This window comes from Mercenaria mercenaria, unplaced genomic scaffold (assembly GCF_021730395.1).
Source record: "Mercenaria mercenaria strain notata unplaced genomic scaffold, MADL_Memer_1 contig_4506, whole genome shotgun sequence".
NCBI classification, from domain to species: domain Eukaryota; kingdom Metazoa; phylum Mollusca; class Bivalvia; order Venerida; family Veneridae; genus Mercenaria; species Mercenaria mercenaria.
In genome coordinates this window covers 44,545-66,713 of record NW_026462739.1, presented here as the reverse complement: position 1 = coordinate 66,713, position 22,169 = coordinate 44,545, and the positions used below count along the sequence as shown (strand labels likewise).

Genomic DNA, 22,169 nt, shown 5'->3' with positions numbered 1-22,169 from the left:
TCGAAGAAGGTAGTTTCAGAAATATTGAAAGGAATAAACAATTATGTACAAATGTAACATGCATCAAGTTAAAAATAAATACCATTTTTTATTGGTTTGTCCTTTTTATTATGATTTAAGGAAAAAATATTTGCCAAAATATCACTATGTTTGAACTACTGTTCATAAATTCAAATCTATTATGAGTTCAACTCAAAGAACAAAGCTTGTCAGTTTAGAAAAATATATTTACTTCGCAACACTTAAAAGAAATGAAGCAGTTGGATGACCTTTTCATGCTAATGTAAAGAATGAAATGTTATCTACTTGTGTATATATATCTGTTTTTGATATTAAAAATATTTATAGTTGATTTTACATAACACTCATACCGTATATGACTCATACTTTTCTGTGATACGTGTATGTACCGCCACATTGTAACTGACGATGAACATGTATTTGTTTTTGCCAAATAAACTTTGACTTGACTTCTCTTGTCGATTCAAACACTTTTAGCAAAATGACCTACGTCTGACTATTCCGCCTTAAAGTGATTCCAGATTAGTATCCCTTCCTGGTGTAATTCGAACGTGTTAGAATAGAAATAGATTTTAATTTTGCGTGCTTTGTTTGCAAAACACGTTTTGTTTTTGTTCAGATGCGTAGTAATCTAAACACGAAGACAAAATACGTTTTTTTTTCTTCAGATGTGTCGTAGTTACTCACGAAGGACTTTTATTTGCCAACAATGCATGCAAAACTAGAATCTATTTCCCAATTTCAAGTATGTCTTTGTTGATTACTCAGTTTGAAATTTTGACATTAGTCATTTTAACAGCCTGTGGACTTTTGGAACCAGACCCTTCTATACAAATAATATAACCAATCATAGTGAATCTTTAAACGGGTGTTACAACGAACCATCAGTTTTAACTTATACTGTGTTGATTTGTAAGCCAGAAAACGCTATAAACGAAAAGTATCAGAATGCTGCTTCGAAAGCAAGAGCAAACAGTTGTAGCGTGATCAAAGCCTGAATGTGTCTGTTAATTAACTTATGTAGTTTTCTTTTTTTAATTAGTTGGTCTTAAGATGACAAGACATGTTTCATTTTATTATCATGCTTATGTTATTCGGGAAATGTAACTTGAAACAATTCTTGTTTTTGCCACCACGGCAATATCATTTCAGTATAAGACAAAGATAGATCAGACGCTACATATTATGAATGATACAAAGTTGTCTCATGCAATTAGATGTAAAGGGCGGTCACTCACATCCTTAAACTTAAAATTATAACATTCTAACCAGTCTTTATTAATTACGAGCGCAGGGGTCTTGTAACATATCGTGTATTTGTTAAATTTGTTAAGGTGAAATGCTTTTTTACACAAATTGAATCAACTAGTTAAATCTTCAGCCGTGTGCCATATAGGAACTGTTTAATTTTTAAAAAATAGGGTGCTAGTTAAAATGTCTACACAAAGAGATTGAACTGAGATAGGAGATTTGTTCTGTAATTTAAAGTGGAAGATCTGAAAGCTACTTATGCAAGTTGGAAAAAGTAATTAGGAACATAATTGCTCTTGCAAATCAGCTATATATTTCACATGTGCGCTGACATAGTAAAAAAATGCACTTTATATAAAATGTATTGAAAAAAGAAAAGGGTTTTCATTTACTGTTTGCGTTTCTAATATACACCAAAATACACCTTTTGCCGTCATTAATTAAAACAAAAAATGTATTGAAGAAAGAAAAGGGTTTTCATTTACTGTTTGTGTTTCTAATACACACCAAGATACACATTTTGCCGTCATTAATTAAAACAAATACGGAGCAGGATACCCTTGACCCCATTCTCCCCCCCCCCCTCTCCTGTCTCCCGTACACCACCTCTGTGATTTATGAAAAAGGCCGCAGCTACGCGCCTGTCAGATCTAAGAAATAATATTATACACGTATTCTGATAATAGCATTTGTCAAGAAACTGCTTAACAGTTCCAAACTTAACATAAGTCTAAATGTGGCTTCTTGAGTATTAAAAAGTACAAAAATGATTGGCCTAGTGAATCTATTTTTTTTTACCTCAGATGAGATTCAAGTTTCATGAAAATATGGAAGAAATATGGCCCTTTGCTTGATTAAGCTTTTCTATTATTTGATTTAGACTCCAGTTGGTCTATTTTCATACTTGGCCTAAGTTGTTTTAAGTAATAAATGAGGTCGCTGGAATGCTAACAATATATCTCTTTGATTCAATCTAGTGACTTGGGTTTTGATATTTTAACTTTCTCATAGACTTTATAAACATAACCTTTGGATATTACTTTATGTAATTCAGAAAGTAAAAATACAAGGTCTATAGAGTTTTAACAAAGTATTTATATGGCTTTACTTAAAACCAAAATAGCATAGTTTCAAACTTGAGCTATACTGCATAATGACAAGCATTCTGACAAAGATTCATAAAAAATACAAAGTAAATATGACCTCTGTGACCAAGTTTCTAACTTGAGCTAGTTTTCATAAAACAACATTCTGATCAAATATCATGAAGATCATATATAAAATGTGGCATCTGGAGTCTTAACAAGATTTTGTTTGTAAGATTTTAGCCGTTGGTCTAGAAAGTTGTTTTATTACTGTAATCATGTATCCTATACAATAATACTTAAAGCTGAAGCTGTTAAACTTTAATTTCCTGCCAACAATATATGCACTAGAATACCTCTGTTGTAATAGGAAACCTGTAAATGTGCTGCACCCGTGTCCCCAGAGGCTTTCATCCTTCGCTTGCAAGCATCTTATAGCGACATCGTCACCTTTATTAAGTTCAAATACCACGGTCTGAGAACCGGTTTCTCCACGGAGGTACATACTGGACACCACGGTACCATTCCTCCGGATTGCATAGCCTCCAGACGTCGTATCGTGGTATGTCAGCAGGCTCACTGAAAACACATAAACTCCAGCGACAGGCGCTCGGAAGTCTCCCGCGAGAGGGTTGTAGCCATTGCTAACATTGGTGATGACGTTTTCCAAAGGAATTACTTGATGACCATAGCAATTGGTTCTTTGTTCGCAGGTGTTAGTATCTTGTATTCACCACTATCTAAAAAATAAAAACTTAATTGTCCAGAGCAAAGGTTGAACCCTCATCGAGACGTGTGATTCGAACGCTGTCAAAAAAGTTTCGTGAAAGATTGTACAAAATTTCAATATTATAATAGTAAAAATCCACTTAAACAGAGCTGCCTAGGGTTTGATAACCTAAGTAAAACCTTTTCTGCATCTCTAAGAATCGTTATTTATAAACGTTGCTATGAAAGGTTAGGTAATAAGCACTCGATTCACTGGCTGTATCTGTATTTGACTGTCCAGATATAAGTAATAAACAAAAAATAGCACATACCACGAGTATGCTTTGCTTTCTTCATCATGCTGTGATTCTTTGCGTTGTTATGTTCGTGTGGCGACATCAACACTTCAAATTGAAATATAGCGTCCCCAAAATGGCTACCATGGCGACTTGAAGCATTTTGGTTTACTGGTGTATCAGTCTCATTGGACCTTCTACTAATCATATCTTTCCCAATTTCGATTCCAGATGTTCACATCGTTCCTTTATCTCGGCAAACTATTTTTCGTGCTGTCTATCTCGAACTTCAAGTTGAATGACGCGCTCTTTCAAAATAAGATTGTTTTCATGTTCCTTCTTCGCAAAACGTTCGATATTCTCAATACGTTCAACAAGATACTTAATGAGTATGTTGTCTCTTACGGCATTAGCCGAAAATCATTGCTTTTTACTTCGTTTTCCGAAAAAGGTTCAAACAACTTCGCGGAATCAGCTGTAAGACATTGTCGAAAAAGGAAAATTAGAATAAAATGGGTCCACATTTTTGAAGTGATGTTCAAATACCTTGTGGCTTATCTACTTGGTATGTCTTTAAGTAAAATGATTTTTAATGTAGGCCATAAAAAGTGATATACATTTGTATAAAGTAACGCTTATCTAGCAGGATCGGCATTTTAAAACATTGCTGTTAACATTTCAATGTCATTGTTAATCTAATACTGCTTAGCTATCTTCAAGTCATTTTATGGGAGGGAATGGATGGAAACGTCACAATTATCGGCGATAAACTGACTTGCACTGCACAGATTCCATAACTCTATTTTGCTTTTATTTTTACAAAACTTTGCCCCTTTATTGACTTAGTATCTCAATACCTACTTATGAGAATGAGTTGAAACACACAATGGTCCTATGTAATGAGTTGATATGCACTGTATAGATTTCATAACTCTCTTTTGCATTTCTGCAAAATTATTCCCCTTTTTCGACTTTTGTGTTAGTCTGTTTAATAGTCGAGCATTGCTGTCCTCCGACAGCTTTGCTCTATTACTGTAATCGTCATCTTCATTTGAAATATTTTAAGTCATTCATCGAGCAATATGTACACGGAAATGATAAAATCAGTTGAGTGAAAATACAGTCAACTGTTCCGAGAAAAAAAAGTCATTTATGTTGAACATAATTCTTTAAACACATACAAATGGTGCATTTCAGACTCGTATCTTCCCACGGTTTTGAAGCCTGTTTTTTACAAAGACGTTTTTTTTCAGGCCCAATATGGGTAACCCCATTTTATCTCCCCGTCATTGGCATATTAGGGGTCGGTGAGCACCCACTTATTTATAAAATTAAATATTATGAAATAAATAGTATTAACCTTAAACAATAGTGTACAAACAGGTAATAAATGTATATATTACAAATAGAACACAAATTAAGCATTGATAATTTTTTTGTTAAAATATTGGATATTAAGTGTCAATATAATCAATTATAGACTTTTAAATGTACTTAATTAGAGCATAAATTTGATCATTCACCATGATTATCTATTTTGTTTTTCGGTAACATGATATAGGGTATCATGTGTAACAAACTTAATAATTATTGCTTTATCGATTTCTTATTGTTTAAAATCTAAAAATAAAAACACATAAAAGAGATCATAAAGAAAGCATGATTTATCGGACAAATTAGTAATTCGAAATAAGTGAAAAAAATAGTTCCAAACCCATATTTCTTGTAGGACAGTCCTCACATAAGAGAACAAGTAAGTAATTGTAAAACTATGTAACTGGACATCATAACACAAACAAAACCTGGAATACTGCGACCCGTTTCCACAGGTGTGAAACTTTAACATTACGTTATAAAATGGATCGTGACGAGGATTATCAAACTTTTGTTGTAGTATATAAAGGACTTTCATACGTCGGAAAAGTATTAGAACCATACACAGAAAATGGTCTTCAAAGAACTCATCAGGACATCTACAAAGCGCTGGGAGGGTACCCGCCATGCCAGTCACAATGCAGTTTACAGCATGGGAAAACTGTTAATTCGTAAGTACATGCTATGAAGATCTATGAAAAGGTTACATGGATACAATCGGTCTTTACAAAATCAAAGTGAAAAAGTCTGCTTTTACTGGGTCAATGGAGATAAAACTAAAAGTTTAGTTTAGTGAGCAAGGGTCATGTGCTATTTAGAACTGATTACACCAAAAAGGAAGTGACTACTCAGTGCTACGTGTGAGGTAGTCCAAATTGTAGTTCCATGCTGATGATGAAATCGGGTATAATGAGTCATATGAGGATGTGGCAGTTATATTTTTAGCTTAAGTTTATTTCTTATTGTATTGAGAAAAGATCTAGACCATTTTCATTTTGAATTTCAAGGTTTCAGTTTTTTTTCATTGAGAAAATGTTTATATACGCTTAATTGCTAAACTGCTATTTTCACGGGAGCGTTTTCAGAGGGTGATGTTTTTAAGAACAGATTATTTTTCTTATATGTATTGTAACATGACATGTCAATATTTTTTATTTTTGATAAAAATATATCTATACTTATTGACCATATATGGTTTTCTTATCATTGAAATGCTCTGAAGTACTGAAAATGAGGTATCAAGATTTCATTGTTTATATGAAATAAAGAAGGAACTGAATTGGTGTGCGTGCGTGCGTACGTGCGTGCGTGTGTGTGTGTGAGTGTGTGTGTTTATTTATAGTCGCCACCGGTAACCCACATGGGCGACTCCTCCAGAAGACTGTTAGTAATGTTAGTAGGAGGATAGTGCAAGATACAAAAGACGGTCCAACTCCAGAAGCTTCCCTGGTTTTTTAGCGTGCCGGGTGTAAAGCACCCATACATGGGACTCTTATCCCAATGTTAGGTATAGTGTAACCTAGAATTAAAGGACTGATTACACTAAACAGGAAGTACTTTAGTGTAAAACTAACTCAGTTTTACGTGTGAAGTAGTCCGAAATGTAGTGCCATGCTGTTGATGAAATCTGGTATAATAAGTCTTATGAGGATGTGGCAGTTATATTTTTGGTTAAAGTTTATTGCTTTTTTTTGTATCGAGAAAAGATGTAGACTTTTTTATTATGAATTTCCAAGTTGCAGTTTTTTTTCATTGAAAAAATGTGTACATACGCGTCATTGCTAAACGACTCTTTTTACGGGAGCATTTTCAGAGATTGATGTTTTTTCAGAACATATTATTTTCTTATATGTAACATAACATGTCAATATCTTTTTATTTTTGATAAGAAGATATCTATTCTAAATGAACACATATAGTTTTCATATTACTGAAATGATCTAAAGCATTTTCATTTTCTATTTACTATATCAAGGGGAAAACTCTTCTTTTACTAGATCAAGGGCAATAAAACTTTCTGTGAACAAAAACCACATGCTGATCAATATTCATGTGAAGTCTGGTGATTCTAGCTTAATACTTTCTGAATTTCTGTAATAAATTTTGTCATGCTGTCATGTTGTCGTGTTTTCGTGTCTTCGTTCTGCCAACAAGCAGAAATCAGACATCACACATCACATTGAAGTGCTTCTGTTTTGTTACAAATTTCATTATTTTTTGCCCCCGTACATGTAAGGAGTGAACGTCCGTAAGAACCAAATTGCCTACAGGCCACATTAATGATGCGATTTAGTTCATACTCACACTCAACAACCAATCCTTGTAGCGAAACCTGCAAACTGACACACACACACACACACACACACACACACACACACCTATTAAACTGACCTAATATGTTAGGAACTGATAAGTGGGTCTCTTTGATTTTAACCGATAGGTGGGTCAAAATTTTGTATAGTAACTTAATGGGGACCCTTTAACTCACCCAGTATGAGTATATATATATGCAAAATGCTGAACCAGTACGAATGTGACGAATGTGTAGTACAATTCGGGCCCGTATATAAAGCATCATCGAAACTTATCTTATTGGGTTAGCAGCCCATAATCATGTCCCGATTTAGTTCATACGCAACAAGCCTTGTGGCAAGACCTACAAAATGAGCTATATAGATGATCTTGAACCTCATGACCACATTGTTGACCCAGTTTAATTCATACTAACGCTCAACAAGCCTTGTGGTAAGGCATACAAACTTACTTATACATAGATGACCTTGACACTTATATGACCTTTACTTTCAAACTTAATAATCAATATTTTAGTTCTGCAGCCCACATTAATGATATTAAGTAGTTTTTACTCACACTCAACATACCTTGTGGCAATACCTACAACCTGACCGATATATAGATCACCTTGACACTTATAAGAACTTCACTTTCAAACATAAAACCTTGATGCACCATCTTTGGTCCTAAATGCAATATAAATGATCCAATTAAGTTCATACTCACACTCAGCAAACCATGTGACAAGACCTTCAAGCTGATCTATATTTAGCAGACCTTGACCCTCATGTCTTTTCAGCTATATATAAATACATTGACCCGCATAATCATGACCTTCACCTCCAAACTTAAAACCTTAATAAACAACAACATTTTTGGTCCTACAGCCCATGTCATGACCCAGTGCGGTTTATACTCACACTCAACAAACCTTGTGGCAAAAACTACAAACTGACCTATATTTAGTTGACCTTGACCCTCATATGATTTTCACCTTTTAACTTGCGTCATTTGATTGTATATGATAATAATCCAATTATATAATCTAAAGGAGACAGTACCTCAGTTATCAAACAGGAATGACATAATATTATTTCAAATGTAGACATTAACATTTTAACCAATAAAAAAGCTTATTGTCCTTTTATTGTTAAACGTTTACTAAGGTGATGAATGTATATTTCAATTGTAAAGTATAAAAGAAACCAAAATTCATATTTGAAAGTATAAACAATTGCTACATAGTTTATTTAGACACAAAAGTAACAAGTTTAAGTTATTAACTGCACTATGCATAAGTTTAAGTACAAGCTAAATACAGAATTTATATATTACAGCTGGTGTAACACGTGTAAGAAATGGAAGAAGTACCTGGCGAGAACAACTCGAATACCTTTTGAATCTTGGGACGAGATAGAGTCCTGGAAATGGCCGATGGATTTTAGAAGCATTGCTGCAATATATTTGCCGAAAGGCTCGGCCAATCATCCAGTTGATTTAGCCGATCTTTCAGTTGCATGCAACATTTGGTGTAATTGCAAAAACGCGTTTAATGTTCGTAGGTTTGTAATTCAGCATTTAAGAGATACCAGAAATCGGTACTTCGCTCATAATCTCAGTAGGCTTCAGGTAACACCTAATGAAAAAGCTAGAGCTTTCGATGCCTTCAGTGACGCGATTAAAGATCCAGATCTTGTAGGGTTTGTAGACAAGGAAATATCACTACAAGAATTAGAAAAGATCAAAGACGGAGATGAACTAATTGTATGGATGAAAGAACTTGCTGATAAAATTAATCAACATAGTGTGACCTTAGACAGTATAAAGCAAAACCAGAACGTTTTTGCAGAAGCTGGCACTCAACAAAGCCGAGCCTTATGTGATATACAACAAACCCAACATGGGGCGGTAGAAGTAGTTGTACAAGCGCTTGAGGATATTAAAAAAGAAACTCTAAACATGGGAAAAGTAAAACGATCGTCTGTCCCACTGAATATTCGTAGGAAGATTGTTTCAGCTTCAGTAATTGCAACGATTATCTTCTTAACTTTAGTTGTAATATGGCCAACCAAGAAAATTACTCATGAAAGGAAAGAGAAAGGTATATTTTGATATTGAGTAAATAAACTATTAATATATTTTGAGCATTTCCCATTTAAATCTTATTTACCTATAATTATCAATCTGACATACTTTATATAACTTTAGATAGTGTCATTATGTTAATATTTTCAATTACAAGAGAAAATACTTAAAGTCTATAACATACACAAGGAAAAAACCACGTTACTGCCTTCTTGAACTACAGTTTATCCAGTAACTTGGAGAAACGTTTAACCTGTCCAAGTCTTGCTGAGGTGATAAAAGTTTCGGAGACTAGCTGGATAAACTTAAATTCAGAAAGACAGAAACCTTATATTCTATTTATCCTGCAACTAAAACAAATATGTTAATAATTTGTTTAAAAAAGCATTTCGAAAGAATAATCATCAATTTAGACTTTTACTGATTTGGTAGATTCCTACGCTCTTGCTTAATTCAGTAACGCATGGTTCCTGACAATAAAAACATTATTCCTTCCTTCTATGTTTGATTTCCATATGATATAAATGATAGGTGCTAACAAGGCATTCATGTACAAAACAAGCAAACTGATTTTGAGTCGAATAAGATACCACTGAAAACCACGCTTGAGATGAATTCAAATGCTCTCGGTCTCTACCTTAAATATACTCCATATCTGTGCAGGAAAATGTAAATGCAGGAGAATGTGAAGGCTGTGCATCCCTTTCACTCTGAATGGTTAAGATCCAACAAATACAATGAAATACTGCATAAAACAATTTAAACTCTATAAATTTTCCAAGAAGTAATGTACAAATATTCAAAGTCAAGGTCGATTCACCCAGGCATAAAAAGAAAAGCCTGCATCGTATCATTCCGTATTAGGATACTAGTAAGAAGCAGACATATTTTAAATTTTTGCCTTGGCTGTTGTCATAAACTGATAAAATGTTTGAACTTTCGTCACCTCCTTCGAACACTTGTCCCAGTTTATACCGCCTACTGTACAAATACTTGAAAAAGTAGTCCGTGATAAACCTCACTGACCGTATAATCCTAAAGTTTTTACGACAAGCAGATACCGGTCTGATAAATACATAGTAATAGGATAAAATATGCATCACAAGTTTAACACAGATTTATATCAAGGGCTATACATGTTCATATGTATACACCAGTGACTTATCGAACAGAAATATATTGTCTTATGATTTCGTTTCAGCTTGCCTTTCAGAAAATTACAGTTACCCATTTAAACAGGATCTGCCATTGATGGGTTATCTAAACGAACACAAAGAACTGAAAGGTAGGAAATGGTTACTAGACGACCTTGTTAGTTTATTTTTGGAATCGGAGACAAATTATAATGGTGTTACATTAGTCGCTGAAATGGGATACGGTAAATCTGCAATCATTTCTCATCTGCTTTGTGCGAACACTGATGATAAACAGAACATCTTGCGAGAGCATATATGTGGCTTTAATTTGTGCCGATTTAATGTGAAAAGTACTCAGTATCCTGAAAGATTTGTAAAAAGATTGGTAGGATTTTTGGCAACAACGAATGCAGCGTATGGCAATATTATATCGCGTCTGCCAGACTCTTCGATCTTGTTTAATTCTGATGCTTGTGCCAAAGAAATAGACGCGTGTTTCGATCAGGGCATTACTTTACCGCTTAAAGAGATGTCAGCTCCAGAGAAAATACCCTGGATAATAGCAGTAGATGCTATAGATGAATGTTATGATGAAACACTTCACAGAAACCCTATTTTGGATATGCTGTCCAGTAGAATCAACCTATTGCCACATTGGATACAGTTCCTAATAACATCTAGGAACATAACAGAATTGAATAAATTTAGAAACATGAAACAAGTCCATTTATTCAGAAATAATGCAAATAACCTGAACGATATAAATTCGTATATTGAAACATACTATACAGAAAAGAAATGGGATGTTGATACTGAAACGTTAAAAAATTTAACACTACAAAGTGAAGGCAACTTTTTATACATTACTCATTTATTACAGTTTTTAACGAACACAAAATGTAATGGCATTTTACCGAGAACTCTGGCCGATATCTATGAAATCAATTTCGACAGACAATATAGTGGAAATGTATCTTTTCACGTGTCAAGAGCTATTCTCGAAGTGATATGTGCATCACTTAACCCATTGAGCAAAAACAACATTATGGATATACTTACTTCTAATAATATCACCGATAAGAATAATTTTGAAGACCATTTTGGAAGATTAATTTTTTTTCTCAGGTTAGATAAAAAAGTGACGATCATCCATCAAGCGATGCACAAATGGTTGGTAAGCGAACAGAATGCTATTTATCGTATCTTTCCAGAATCGGGACACGCAATCATTGCAAAACACTTATTCGAGAAACCATCTAGTGAAATACATGAGAGGGATATCGTTGACCTTGCGATACACGTGAGCATTACAAATGATGCTGCACTAACAGACATGTTCATATCTTTACGCTTTACAGAGGCCGATCACAATAAAACAGCCTTTTCATTACATAATCTTGTTTGGAAAAGTTCATCAGTCAAAGCTTTGGAGTTGCTTCTCCATCTGCAACCTGATGTTGATAAACTTAATTCTGGTGGTGTCACTGCAGCTTTTGTAGCGGCTGCAAAAGGACACATTGAACAATTAAAATTGTTACATATAAAAGGTGCAGATATAAGTTTCACCGTAGAATTAAATTTTATAATAAAACCGGTTCATATTCTTGAGAAAATAGAAATGATAAAAGACACATTTTACAACGGGTATAACTTGATACACATAGCTGCTCAGCATGGACATCAGCCTGTAGTAAAATATATAAGTGAAGTTAACAATACGTTGACAAACTTTCAAAATTCTATTGGAATGCGTCCAAGTGATATTGCATGTGAAAATGGTGATATCGATTCTTTGAAAACACTAGCTGCCTACAATAAATCATTTCTGGATGAAATATGTATGCATTACGCAGCTAAAGAGAATCGGCTTGATATTGTTACATTATTAATTGAAAGTGGACTAGAATTATTCTGCATAAACAATCACCAGTCTGTAAGAGCATTTAATGAGATTTTTAGAAACATTCCAGTACAGAAAAATGGTAGATTGTTACTGCCATATTTTCCAACAGAAGATACGGACGATATAGTATACAGTCCAGTGAAACCCCTCGATATCTGGTGGAAAGTCTTGAAGGAAAATCCTCTCCATGTTGCAATTAAATCTGGATCAGATTCAGCAGCGCTTTATTTAATTGAGAAATTTCCTAGACTTCTGAGATGCAGACATACCCTTGGATATACCTCGTCTCTTTTAGCTATTGTATACAATCGAACGACTTTGTTGCCAGCAATTGAAAAACGATTGGTCATAGACACATGCAAAATATCAAACTACGTAGAGGAATTCAGAGTAATAGGGTCAGAGAACCTGATAAAGGAAATAACAGACATTTCCATTTGTGCGAACGGTTCTACTGTGGCACATTTGTTAGCTATCTATCCCCGAGAATTATTTCTCATATTCGCAGTTAGGCAACACACAGTTGACTGGAATTCTCCAGATAGCAGCGGTAATTATCCTTTACACTATGCAGCTGCCAATTCTAACACGCTTTTCATTATATCTATGTTAAAACTTGGAGCAGATATTGCTAGCGTACAATCAAGAAATGGATCTACAGCCTTTCATATAGCTGCTATTACGAGTTCATTTTCAAGTTTCTACGCTTTGACTGAAAAACTACAGAAACTTCCATCTAATATGAACGATAACGACAATAGAAGTGTTTTACATTACGTTGTTTTGGAGAAATCAGTCGATTTATCCATAGCGAAATATTTATTTCAAATTCTTATTGAAAATTTCAAATACGATATTCATCAAACTGATGCTTATGGTCGAAACGTTCTTCACTATGCGTTGCAATTTGGTCATTGGATGATAGTAGCTTATATTCAAGAGCACTATCCACAGTCTTTGAAAATAATGCTTGAGCGTATGGACATTGAAGATTTATCACCCGTACCGTTTGCGCTTAAAAGAGGAAAATATATTCATATTTTATTAATGCCATCTGCATGTAAATATTATCATATTTTCAATCCAAACTGTTTTGAGGATACGTTCATCGAACAAGTGTTCTCTGACTGGGAACTTGCGCTGCTTGTTCTTATGAAAAATATGTCTACCAACCAATTCAATTCCTACATAGAACCGTTTCTTCAAACTATAATAGTTAAAAGCACATATCTTACAACGGCGGTTTTAGTGTACTACAAAACCATTTCTGATGATTGCCTTCAAGATCTTGTTCTAAATTGCTTTAGCGAATTCCTTCACCCATCACCGTATACTTTGCTCTCAATTGCTGTGTATAGACCACATATATTGCATCGATGCAATAAACCATTGTCAAAATCTCCAATGCATCTTATTATGAATAATGATTACAGAGTGAGTGAACATTTCAGTACTAATCACTTGTTTTTTGAAAATGCAAACGATTCTGATTTTTTTATGAAAAGTTTATTCGGGAATCCAATTGATATCGGACTCTTAAGTTGTGCCGATGAAAATGGCTACAACATATTTCATTATTCTGTAATGAATGGTAATATACCTGCTGCAAATTACCTAGTCAGTAAAGGAGTCCAGATAGCTAATACGAAAGTCAAGGTAGTAGATCTATTTTATATGACACATTTTGCCAACATAAATTTTGATCTAGGATTCATGAAGGAAGACTATACAAAATATCAAAACCCACTATCAGCGACACAACGTTTATCATCTGATATATTTTTAACAGAATTACTAAAAATGTTCAAAGACGAGATCACATTGGAGATGATGTGTGCAAGCGGTAAATCATCGTTATCACTGGCTCATATCTTAGCTATGTGCGGGTTTCAAACTACTCTGAAAGAAGCTATAAACATCTTTGGAGAAAGAATTTTAGATTGTGAAAATGCGGATGGTTTTACACCAGTTTATTTTGCACTGTTATTCCAGAATATCGACATGTTGCCTTCAAGCAATATTTCCTTTGGAAATTTTAGTAACATTAACCGCACTGCAGAGGATATACTTATCCTCTGGATATTAACTGCATTCCCTCAACCATCTATCTACTCAGCAAACTGTGGAATGAAACACGTAATACCTTGGTCGAAGCAATTAAAAGTAGAACTTGAGAGTATAGAAATGTTTCTGCTGTCATATATAAGACCGGAGGATGCAAATATGTACTTACACATTGACTTAATGATTAAGTCTCTTCGTGGTCTTTTGTATGCAATAGAAATATCAGCTCATATTCTTAGACGAAATGCGTTGCCAGAACCATGTTTAAAACTTATAAAGATAGCTCAGTCGATTTGTTTGGAAAAAGACACCATACAAAGAACAAGTAATCAATTTAACGATCCACATCTCTTCAGAAAGGCATCATATTTATTCGATATCATGATTGAGAATTTAAGAAAAAGGTCGCATTCTTGTATGAAAAACTGTTCTTGTTCTAATTTGAGTGTGGTATACGAGAGACTCGGACGCTTTTTTAACTCACTACAACACATCGTACAAGTCATTTCAAAGATCTTAAGACATACTCTTTTGACTGATTTCTTACATATGAAGGAAAAGTTATCTCTTACTATTGGTAAAGAGTTTCCTTTTTTTCAATGCAGGATGAAAAAACTCAAATTTTGGATAAATGACTATCGGTTATTATCTGGTTTTACTTCCAGCAAAGTTGAACCAGTGTCAAAAATACAATTTTCCGACCTAAGAAGACTGAGATATTTACGTGTGATTCGACTGACGTATGTGTACCAATACATGAACCGCTATCTCAAAAAAGAAAGATATGAAAATCATTATTTTCCGTCAGAGAAAAGTGAAATTAAGGAGCCTTTCAAGGACATGAATTAAAGTATTACATCTGGGTTGGTATTGTTATTAATGGATTAAGTAGAAGAGTATTTAGTAAACAACCAAAGAGTGGATTTTCTCGTGTTGTCGCAATATTGTGCAGCAAAAAAAAATATATGAATAACATAGAACCAGTTTCAAATGATTCATTATTATATCTTATAATAGACTAACATTAAAGCAATTGTCTTTGATCATTAAACGAACCGTAGGTGATGAAATATTCATTAATGGATAAATAGGATCAATTTTAAAATAACAACAAAACAATGCAGAGTGAATGTACCATGCAACCTCGTACATGAATTTAGTACACAGATTTCTGAGTTTTATTTTAAATCATCATATTAAACGCACATGCATGTTTTCATACCAGAAACAGTAAGTTTCTCTTCTGTCTGGATCATTCCTTGGACAAAACAATTGTTGTGCAGTTTCATCGAACTCGCTCCATTTTAATGTTTAATCATTTGAGATTATTCTGGAATTTATTACTTTTGTCTTGTTATAATTGGGTAAGTGAAGTTCACGTTTTATCGAAGATGTGGTAAAATTTGTTCAAACATACATGATGATTTCATAATTTGTTAACCGCTAGGGAATACGTATTTGTTTGAAATCGTGTAGAAGATGTGGTTTAATAAAGAAATAATATATAGAAAAATTGTGTTTTAACGTTATCAATACACGGAAAGAGTTTATACGTCCTCGGAATGATTTCACGAGGGCATAGTCCGAGTCAGTTATTTTGATGACGTATTACCGATTTTGAGTGTATTGATTTAGGTAACATACGATTTTGCTATACATTATTTTGATTTTTATATGCCCTTAATTTAAAATTGTAGATAAAATATAGTAGCGCTCTCTCTTGGTAGCAACTAAAACATTGACGTCATCGCACGTCAACAAGACGTCATTTTAGCGTAAGCACACAAGCATATTAGAAAAGCACATAATCAATAAGCTTAAAGCTGTTTCATATCTATTCAGTACGGAGTTTCAAACAAGTAGTTTGGTACCTGAAACATGTTCAGATATTGAGTTCTTCTCTACCCTCGTCTAGAGGATGTTGACGGTAGCATGCATTTGCATTACCGCTCATGAACAACTGAAGTCTGCAACATTTTTATTTTTTGTCGTGTTGAGCGACCTGCGGAGTTTCCACTTTTTCTTTTTTATAGGGAGACCAGACATGTTTCTGCTCCGTACATAATAAAATTAAGATTACATATAAAATTTGCTTTTTCCTATATCAATTTATCCCAACGTAAGAATATCATTTTTGACTATATTGTTGTATACTTGCAGATTTGTTTCAAAATTGTTGCAAGTGAAATGATTGTATAGCTATCGTTTATATGTGATCGTTTTATGCTAAATATTTAAATAAGTTTAGCAGAGGTCATTGATAATTATATGTAGTTTTTAGACTTGTCAGATATATAATGTTATTATTGTATTTATCATGTTTATAAGTAAGTGCATATAAACGTGCACAATCATTTATATTTATCATTTTAGATTTTTGTTACCTTAGAGTATGATTTTTTTAGCACACCTCTTATGTAAGATGTTGCACACATGATTTTCTGTCTTTAAAAAAAACAACAACAAAAAAAAACTGACACTTTTGGCATAGATTTTAATCGGAAATTAAGATTCGGACAAAAACTTTCAAACACTGATTTCTTGTTTCTGATTTAAGATATCTTTTGATAATAATTTGCTTCTGTAATTAAAGACCACAAAAAGAATATTTGTTGTTTTTTGGCATTGAAAGTGAAAGAAATCAGACACTGATATATTTGATTCTGCGCTTTTTGAATTTGTTATTTTTATGTAGGTTTGATGTGATATAATATTGCAAATAGTTCTGTTCTCAAAAAAGTTATCATAAAACCTGTCACTTCAAAACAAATTTTGAAAGTCTATAAAACAAGAAGATATGAAGATATAATAATTTGTTATTTTGAGTTTTTTTCTGATAGCATTGTAATTATATGCCTTAACTGTTTTGAGACACATCGCATGTTTGGTGTTTAGTCCTTTGCGCTGTCTTCTTTGATTGTGCCCGATGGTATATGTGGAAGTCCACTCGTACTTGATAGTTGCTTTGATATTTGTCTTTTTGCTTGTTTCGTCTGGTCCTGAATTGTGTTTCCTTCTACAAAGGCATAAGTACATACGTATATGGTTATTTAGGTTTTCTTTTGTATAATGTTACATGAACATTTTTGTATTTTCATATTGTTCATTTTGTTCGTATACGCATGTAAGGGATTAACATAACGGGGATAAATTGTATTTACACTGTCCTGAAACACTGGCACCTGGTGCGATAAAGAGTTGGGGTTTGCGCGCAATTCACTGGTTTAAGATTCCCATTCGAGGTTTCCCCCACCCCCTTTCTTCCCCTTACCACTTCCTCCCCCTCTATCTATATTTGGCATAAATTTATATCTACTTGTTAGATGTTTGAAGCAACCCGTCTGTAATACTTTTCCGTTGCAGCTTCTTTTTATTCTCGGCCTACTTTGCAAATGCGTGGCTCTGAGGCTGTGTTATAGTGCTCCGTGCTCCCGAGAAGTCTATCCTTACCTATCATCTTTTGCTCTAGGTCGATGACCCGCACTTTGTTTTGTCCTTGTTTTAGCTCACCTGAGCAGGAAGTGTTCATGATGAGCTTTTAAGGTCATAGGATGTCCGTCGTCAGTCTGTCCTTCGTCCGTGGTCCACAATATCTTAAAAAAACATCTCTTTCAAAACAGCAATGCCAATTTCAACCATACTTCAAAAGAATAGTTCTTGGGTGGTTTCCTTTAAAATCCATGCAGAATTCCATTAATACTATGGCAATTAATGGAAAACCTTCTTCTCTAAAGAAACTGCTATCACGATTTTGAAATACTTTCACAGAAAAGTTCCTTGGCTGATCCTGAATTAAATTCCGTCAAACCATTTTGTTTCTTTAAAAAGGCGGGGCAAGTTTTTCCATTTCTTAATATCTCCCCCGATACTGCTGGCTCGATTTCAAAATAATTTCGCAATAGCTTAAGTCACTCTCTAACAAAGTCCTTTAAATGATTCTATTTCATTAAAAACGTGGCTATCAGGGGCGGGACTAGTTTTCTCTACATGGCTATATTGAAACTTTTCCTCTGAAAACTGCTGGCTCGATTTAAAAATAATTTGACGGCGATATTCCTTGGGTGACCCTCTACCAAATTTCTCCAAATCGTTTGCTTCGTTAAATACATAGCCACCAGGGGCAGGGCTAGTTTTACCAATATGGTTATATTGAAATCATTGAAAATCCAATCTAAAATCGCTGACCCGATTTCACAATAAGCTGACGGCAATGCGTGACCTTCTAGGAAATTCCTTGTCTAAAAAAACATGGCCACCTATGGACGGGGCTAGTTGTCTTTATATGGCTTTAATGAAACTCGAAATTGTCCTTAATCGACCCTCTCCAAAATGTTTTTAAGCTCTTGTTCACACATCACTCCCGCCCCTTCCCCGAGCCACATTCACACAGTTTTTAGTTTCAATTTCTTGTGTTTTTTGATACAGTACTGTCTCTTAATATCATCTGACAATTTTACCCCCACTCCCGCATCAACCCAAACAAAAACATTCTTTTTTACTTTTAGTTTATTGTCATTTTCGATATTTTCTCTTAGTATTACGTCATCATTACCCGACCATCCTCCCAAACACATTACCTTCTTCGATTTATTTACATACAATGTTACAAAAACCAAGGACAAAACCAATAACAATGCCACATTCAAAAAACGCAGTCGCCCATACAACACTTCACATGGAAACATGGGTATTTGAAACTGTATACACGTACATGAACTCATCAACACAAACGAATGAATAATAACACAGAAGTAACTAACAAACACGAACACATATGAAGAAGGTTCAATAGTGTAGGGTAACGTCTTGGACAGGTCAGTGGCAAAACACTACTGGGGAGTTTAAACCTTCACTCTTTAACGTCTTTACTTCCATGTTCCTATATAACAAGACAGTGTAAATAAACAAAACCCCGCCAGATGAATCCCATACATATGTAACAAAGATATATAAATAAGTCGAAATCCATGTAACTGTAAACATATTTACTCGATGTATGACTTTGCAGTAGCTAGCACCATTATTCCTTGTCATATATTGAATGTTACTGTGCTATCATTATGGCCGCCAAAACCAAAATGACCGACAAAAAGATGAGAATGAAGTAGTCAATCGAAATATCATTAAACTGTAAAATATATATAAATAGGAATTCTAATAAATCGGTTATTATAATAATATAGCAAAGATTATGAAAAAATAAAACTTCCTTCAGCTGTTATTATACTGCTTAGTGGTGTTCTATGCTTCCAATTAAGGGCACGACGAGCAGAGGCAAACAGTAAACCAGTCCGTCCCTAGAGGGTGATTTAAGAGCTAGTTGCAATGGAGTCTTTCGCTTGTCCTATCATCGCACAATCGAAGAGAAAAATGTAGTGACTAATTGTAGAATACTTCTCTGAACAATATGGTCAACCGTGCTATTTTTGGGAAAGCATCAAACTTAGTTGAAAGTGAAGATATTTTATTCTTATGTTTCGTTCATGCCGGTGTAATGAAGTATTTCGACCCCCATAGAATAATGAACCCCCGGTCATTATTCTATAGAAAAAGTGACCCCCCGGTCATAGTATTATGACCTCCAGATCATAGTACTATGACTCCCCCACGTGAAGTAAACTGAACCTCACGAAGAATATTGACTCCCATAAAAAAAACGACCCCCGGTCATTTGGTCAAATTTAGTGATAACTCATGTATCTAAGGCCTTATTGCTGCATTTTATGCCCCCACTCGGGGGAGGGGGGCATATAGATTTGCCCTTGTCCGTCCGTCCGTCCTTCCGTTTGACCATTAGCCCCAGATACCATCACTTCACACAGAAATCAGAGCATTCCGCAACGGGAAAAGGGATTTTATTACTCTGTATCTTGGCGTATACATTTTTTTCAGGAAAATAACAATTCACAATACGTTCACAAAACACACCAGTGTCAATAATCCCTGCAAACTTCGGTATGAAGTAATTCTTCAGAAGAAAACTGCACAAGAAACTGCTAGAACTTAGAACTTAGTATTAATAGAAGTTGCAATACATAGCAGTGGCAGTAAAGTACGGTAGCGGCAACAATAGAAAGTAGTAGTAGTAGTAGTGGTAGTAGTAGTGGCAGTGGTAGTGGCAGTTGCAGTAGCAGCAGCAGCAGCAGCAGCAGCAGCAGCAGCAGTAGCAGAGGAATAAGTGACAGCAACAACAGCAGCAGGAGAAGAAGAGGTAGATGTACAAGACGTATTAGTGGAAGCAGGTATAGTAGTATCAGTAGTAGCAGTTGTAGTAGTAGTAGTAGAAGTAGAAGTAGTAGTAGTAGTAGTAGTAGTAGAAGAAGAAGAAGTACATGTAGTAATAGCAATAGAAGTAGCGGCACCAGTAGTAGTAGTACAATCAAAATGTTAACTATTGGCAATGGAGGGTATTAGAGTTGTAGATCTAGTAAAATTGTCCGTTAGGTTTGGTGGGGATCACTTTTTAATAGATATTATCGTCGAAAGTCTTTTTAGGAGCCGGTGTTTTACACGGAAAGAGTAACTTTTTTAAATAGAATAATGTCCGGGAATCGATATTGAATGAGAGTTCGAATGTAGTAATTTCGGCAGTGAGTATTTTACATGGAATGAGTCACTTTTTCTATAGAATAATAACCGGGGTCGTTATTCTATGAGATTCGAAGGGAGTCATCTTTAGGGGGTCAGTATTTTACTTGGAGGGGTCAGTTTTTCTATAGAGTTTTCAAAGGGAGTCAGATTTTTATAAGGGGAGTTAATATTTTACAGGAAAGGAGTCAAATTTTCTATAGAATAATGACCGGGGGGTCGTTATTCTATGGGGGTCGAAATACTTCATTACACCGGCATGAACGAAACATAAGAATAAATGTAAGAACCAGACACCCTCAGTGAGTATTTGTTACAGTAAATTTGTGTTTTGTTCAGCATTTTATGCAAATATTGATTAAACATACGTATCTGAATAGATTTAAGTTATTTATTGTTATTCACTACCGGTATATCATTACATAAATTGAGTTGCTTCCCTTCTGAAACATCTTGAGTTATGGATATTTTAACTATAACTCCAAATATATCTCTGTAGAAGAAACAAAGATTTAGATGTGTAGTGGTGCTTGAGTTGCTCAGGGAAAACTTTTTTTCTCAAAAATTATCTGAGTCGCAAATTTCACAGATACAGTCACAAAGTTTATATTTTCAATAGTTTTCAACATTTTGTTTTTGTAAGAATTAAGCTGTTTTACAAACACTATGCATACTTTGTTTTGAGATATTGCGTCCAGTTCAGTCTTCTTAGAAAGTATATGCTCTGTTGTGTGTTATGAAACAAATTCTATGAAACTACATAAACAAGTTAAATATTTAGGGTTATTTACATTTTTACAATTACATGAAAAATGCAAATTTTAACCAAAATTCACGCTTTCAATAGACTAGTTCATTTAGAATGGTCGTAAGTGAAATAAAAATTAGTATTATATTTTATTATGGAATCAGTTTTATATTAAATCTTTAGTATTTTGTTTCAATTCCCTTTATTTTACATTTTAATCTGATTCTGAACAGATTTTACAGACTGAAAATATAAGGTGAGACAGCATAAATGTTGACTCTTGTTCTGGTACCAGACCTGTTGTTGAAGATATAAGGTGAGACAGCATAAATGTTGACTCTTGTTCTGGTACTAGACCTCTTATTGAAAATATAAGGTGAGACTGCATAAATGTTGACTCTTGTTCTGGTACCAGACCTGTTGTTGAAAATATAAGGTGAGACTGCATAAATGTTGACTCTTGTTCTGATAACAGACCTGTTGTTGAAAATATAAGGTGAGACAGCATAAATGTTGACTCTTGTTCTGGTACCAGACCTGTTATTGAAAATATAAGGTGAGACTACATAAATTTTGACTCTTGTTCTGGTACCAGAGCTGTTATCTTACAAACCC

At 34.3% G+C, this 22,169-nt stretch overlaps 1 protein-coding gene across 1 annotated transcript; it reads left to right on the top strand.

The window, feature by feature from the left end:
- The first annotated feature begins 5,020 nt into the window (after window positions 1–5,020).
- Window positions 5,021–21,745, top strand: LOC128553926 (uncharacterized). The gene is made up of 3 exons (XM_053535126.1): window positions 5,021–5,406; window positions 8,368–9,131; window positions 10,317–21,745. Exons 1-3 carry the CDS (start codon window positions 5,219–5,221, stop codon window positions 15,065–15,067), a joined length of 5,703 nt encoding a protein of 1,900 aa, XP_053391101.1. The 5' UTR covers window positions 5,021–5,218; the 3' UTR covers window positions 15,068–21,745.
- Window positions 21,746–22,169: the final 424 nt, after the last annotated feature.

Excerpts from the sequence above, each read along its gene's own strand:
- LOC128553926 (XM_053535126.1), top strand. The coding sequence starts at position 5,219 with ATGGATCGTGACGAGGATTATCAAACTTTTGTTGTAGTATATAAAGGA. Across the intron at positions 5,407-8,367 it reads CATGGGAAAACTGTTAATTC|CTGGTGTAACACGTGTAAGA; the intron begins GTAAGTACATGC and ends TATATATTACAG. Across the intron at positions 9,132-10,316 it reads TCATGAAAGGAAAGAGAAAG|CTTGCCTTTCAGAAAATTAC; the intron begins GTATATTTTGAT and ends ATTTCGTTTCAG.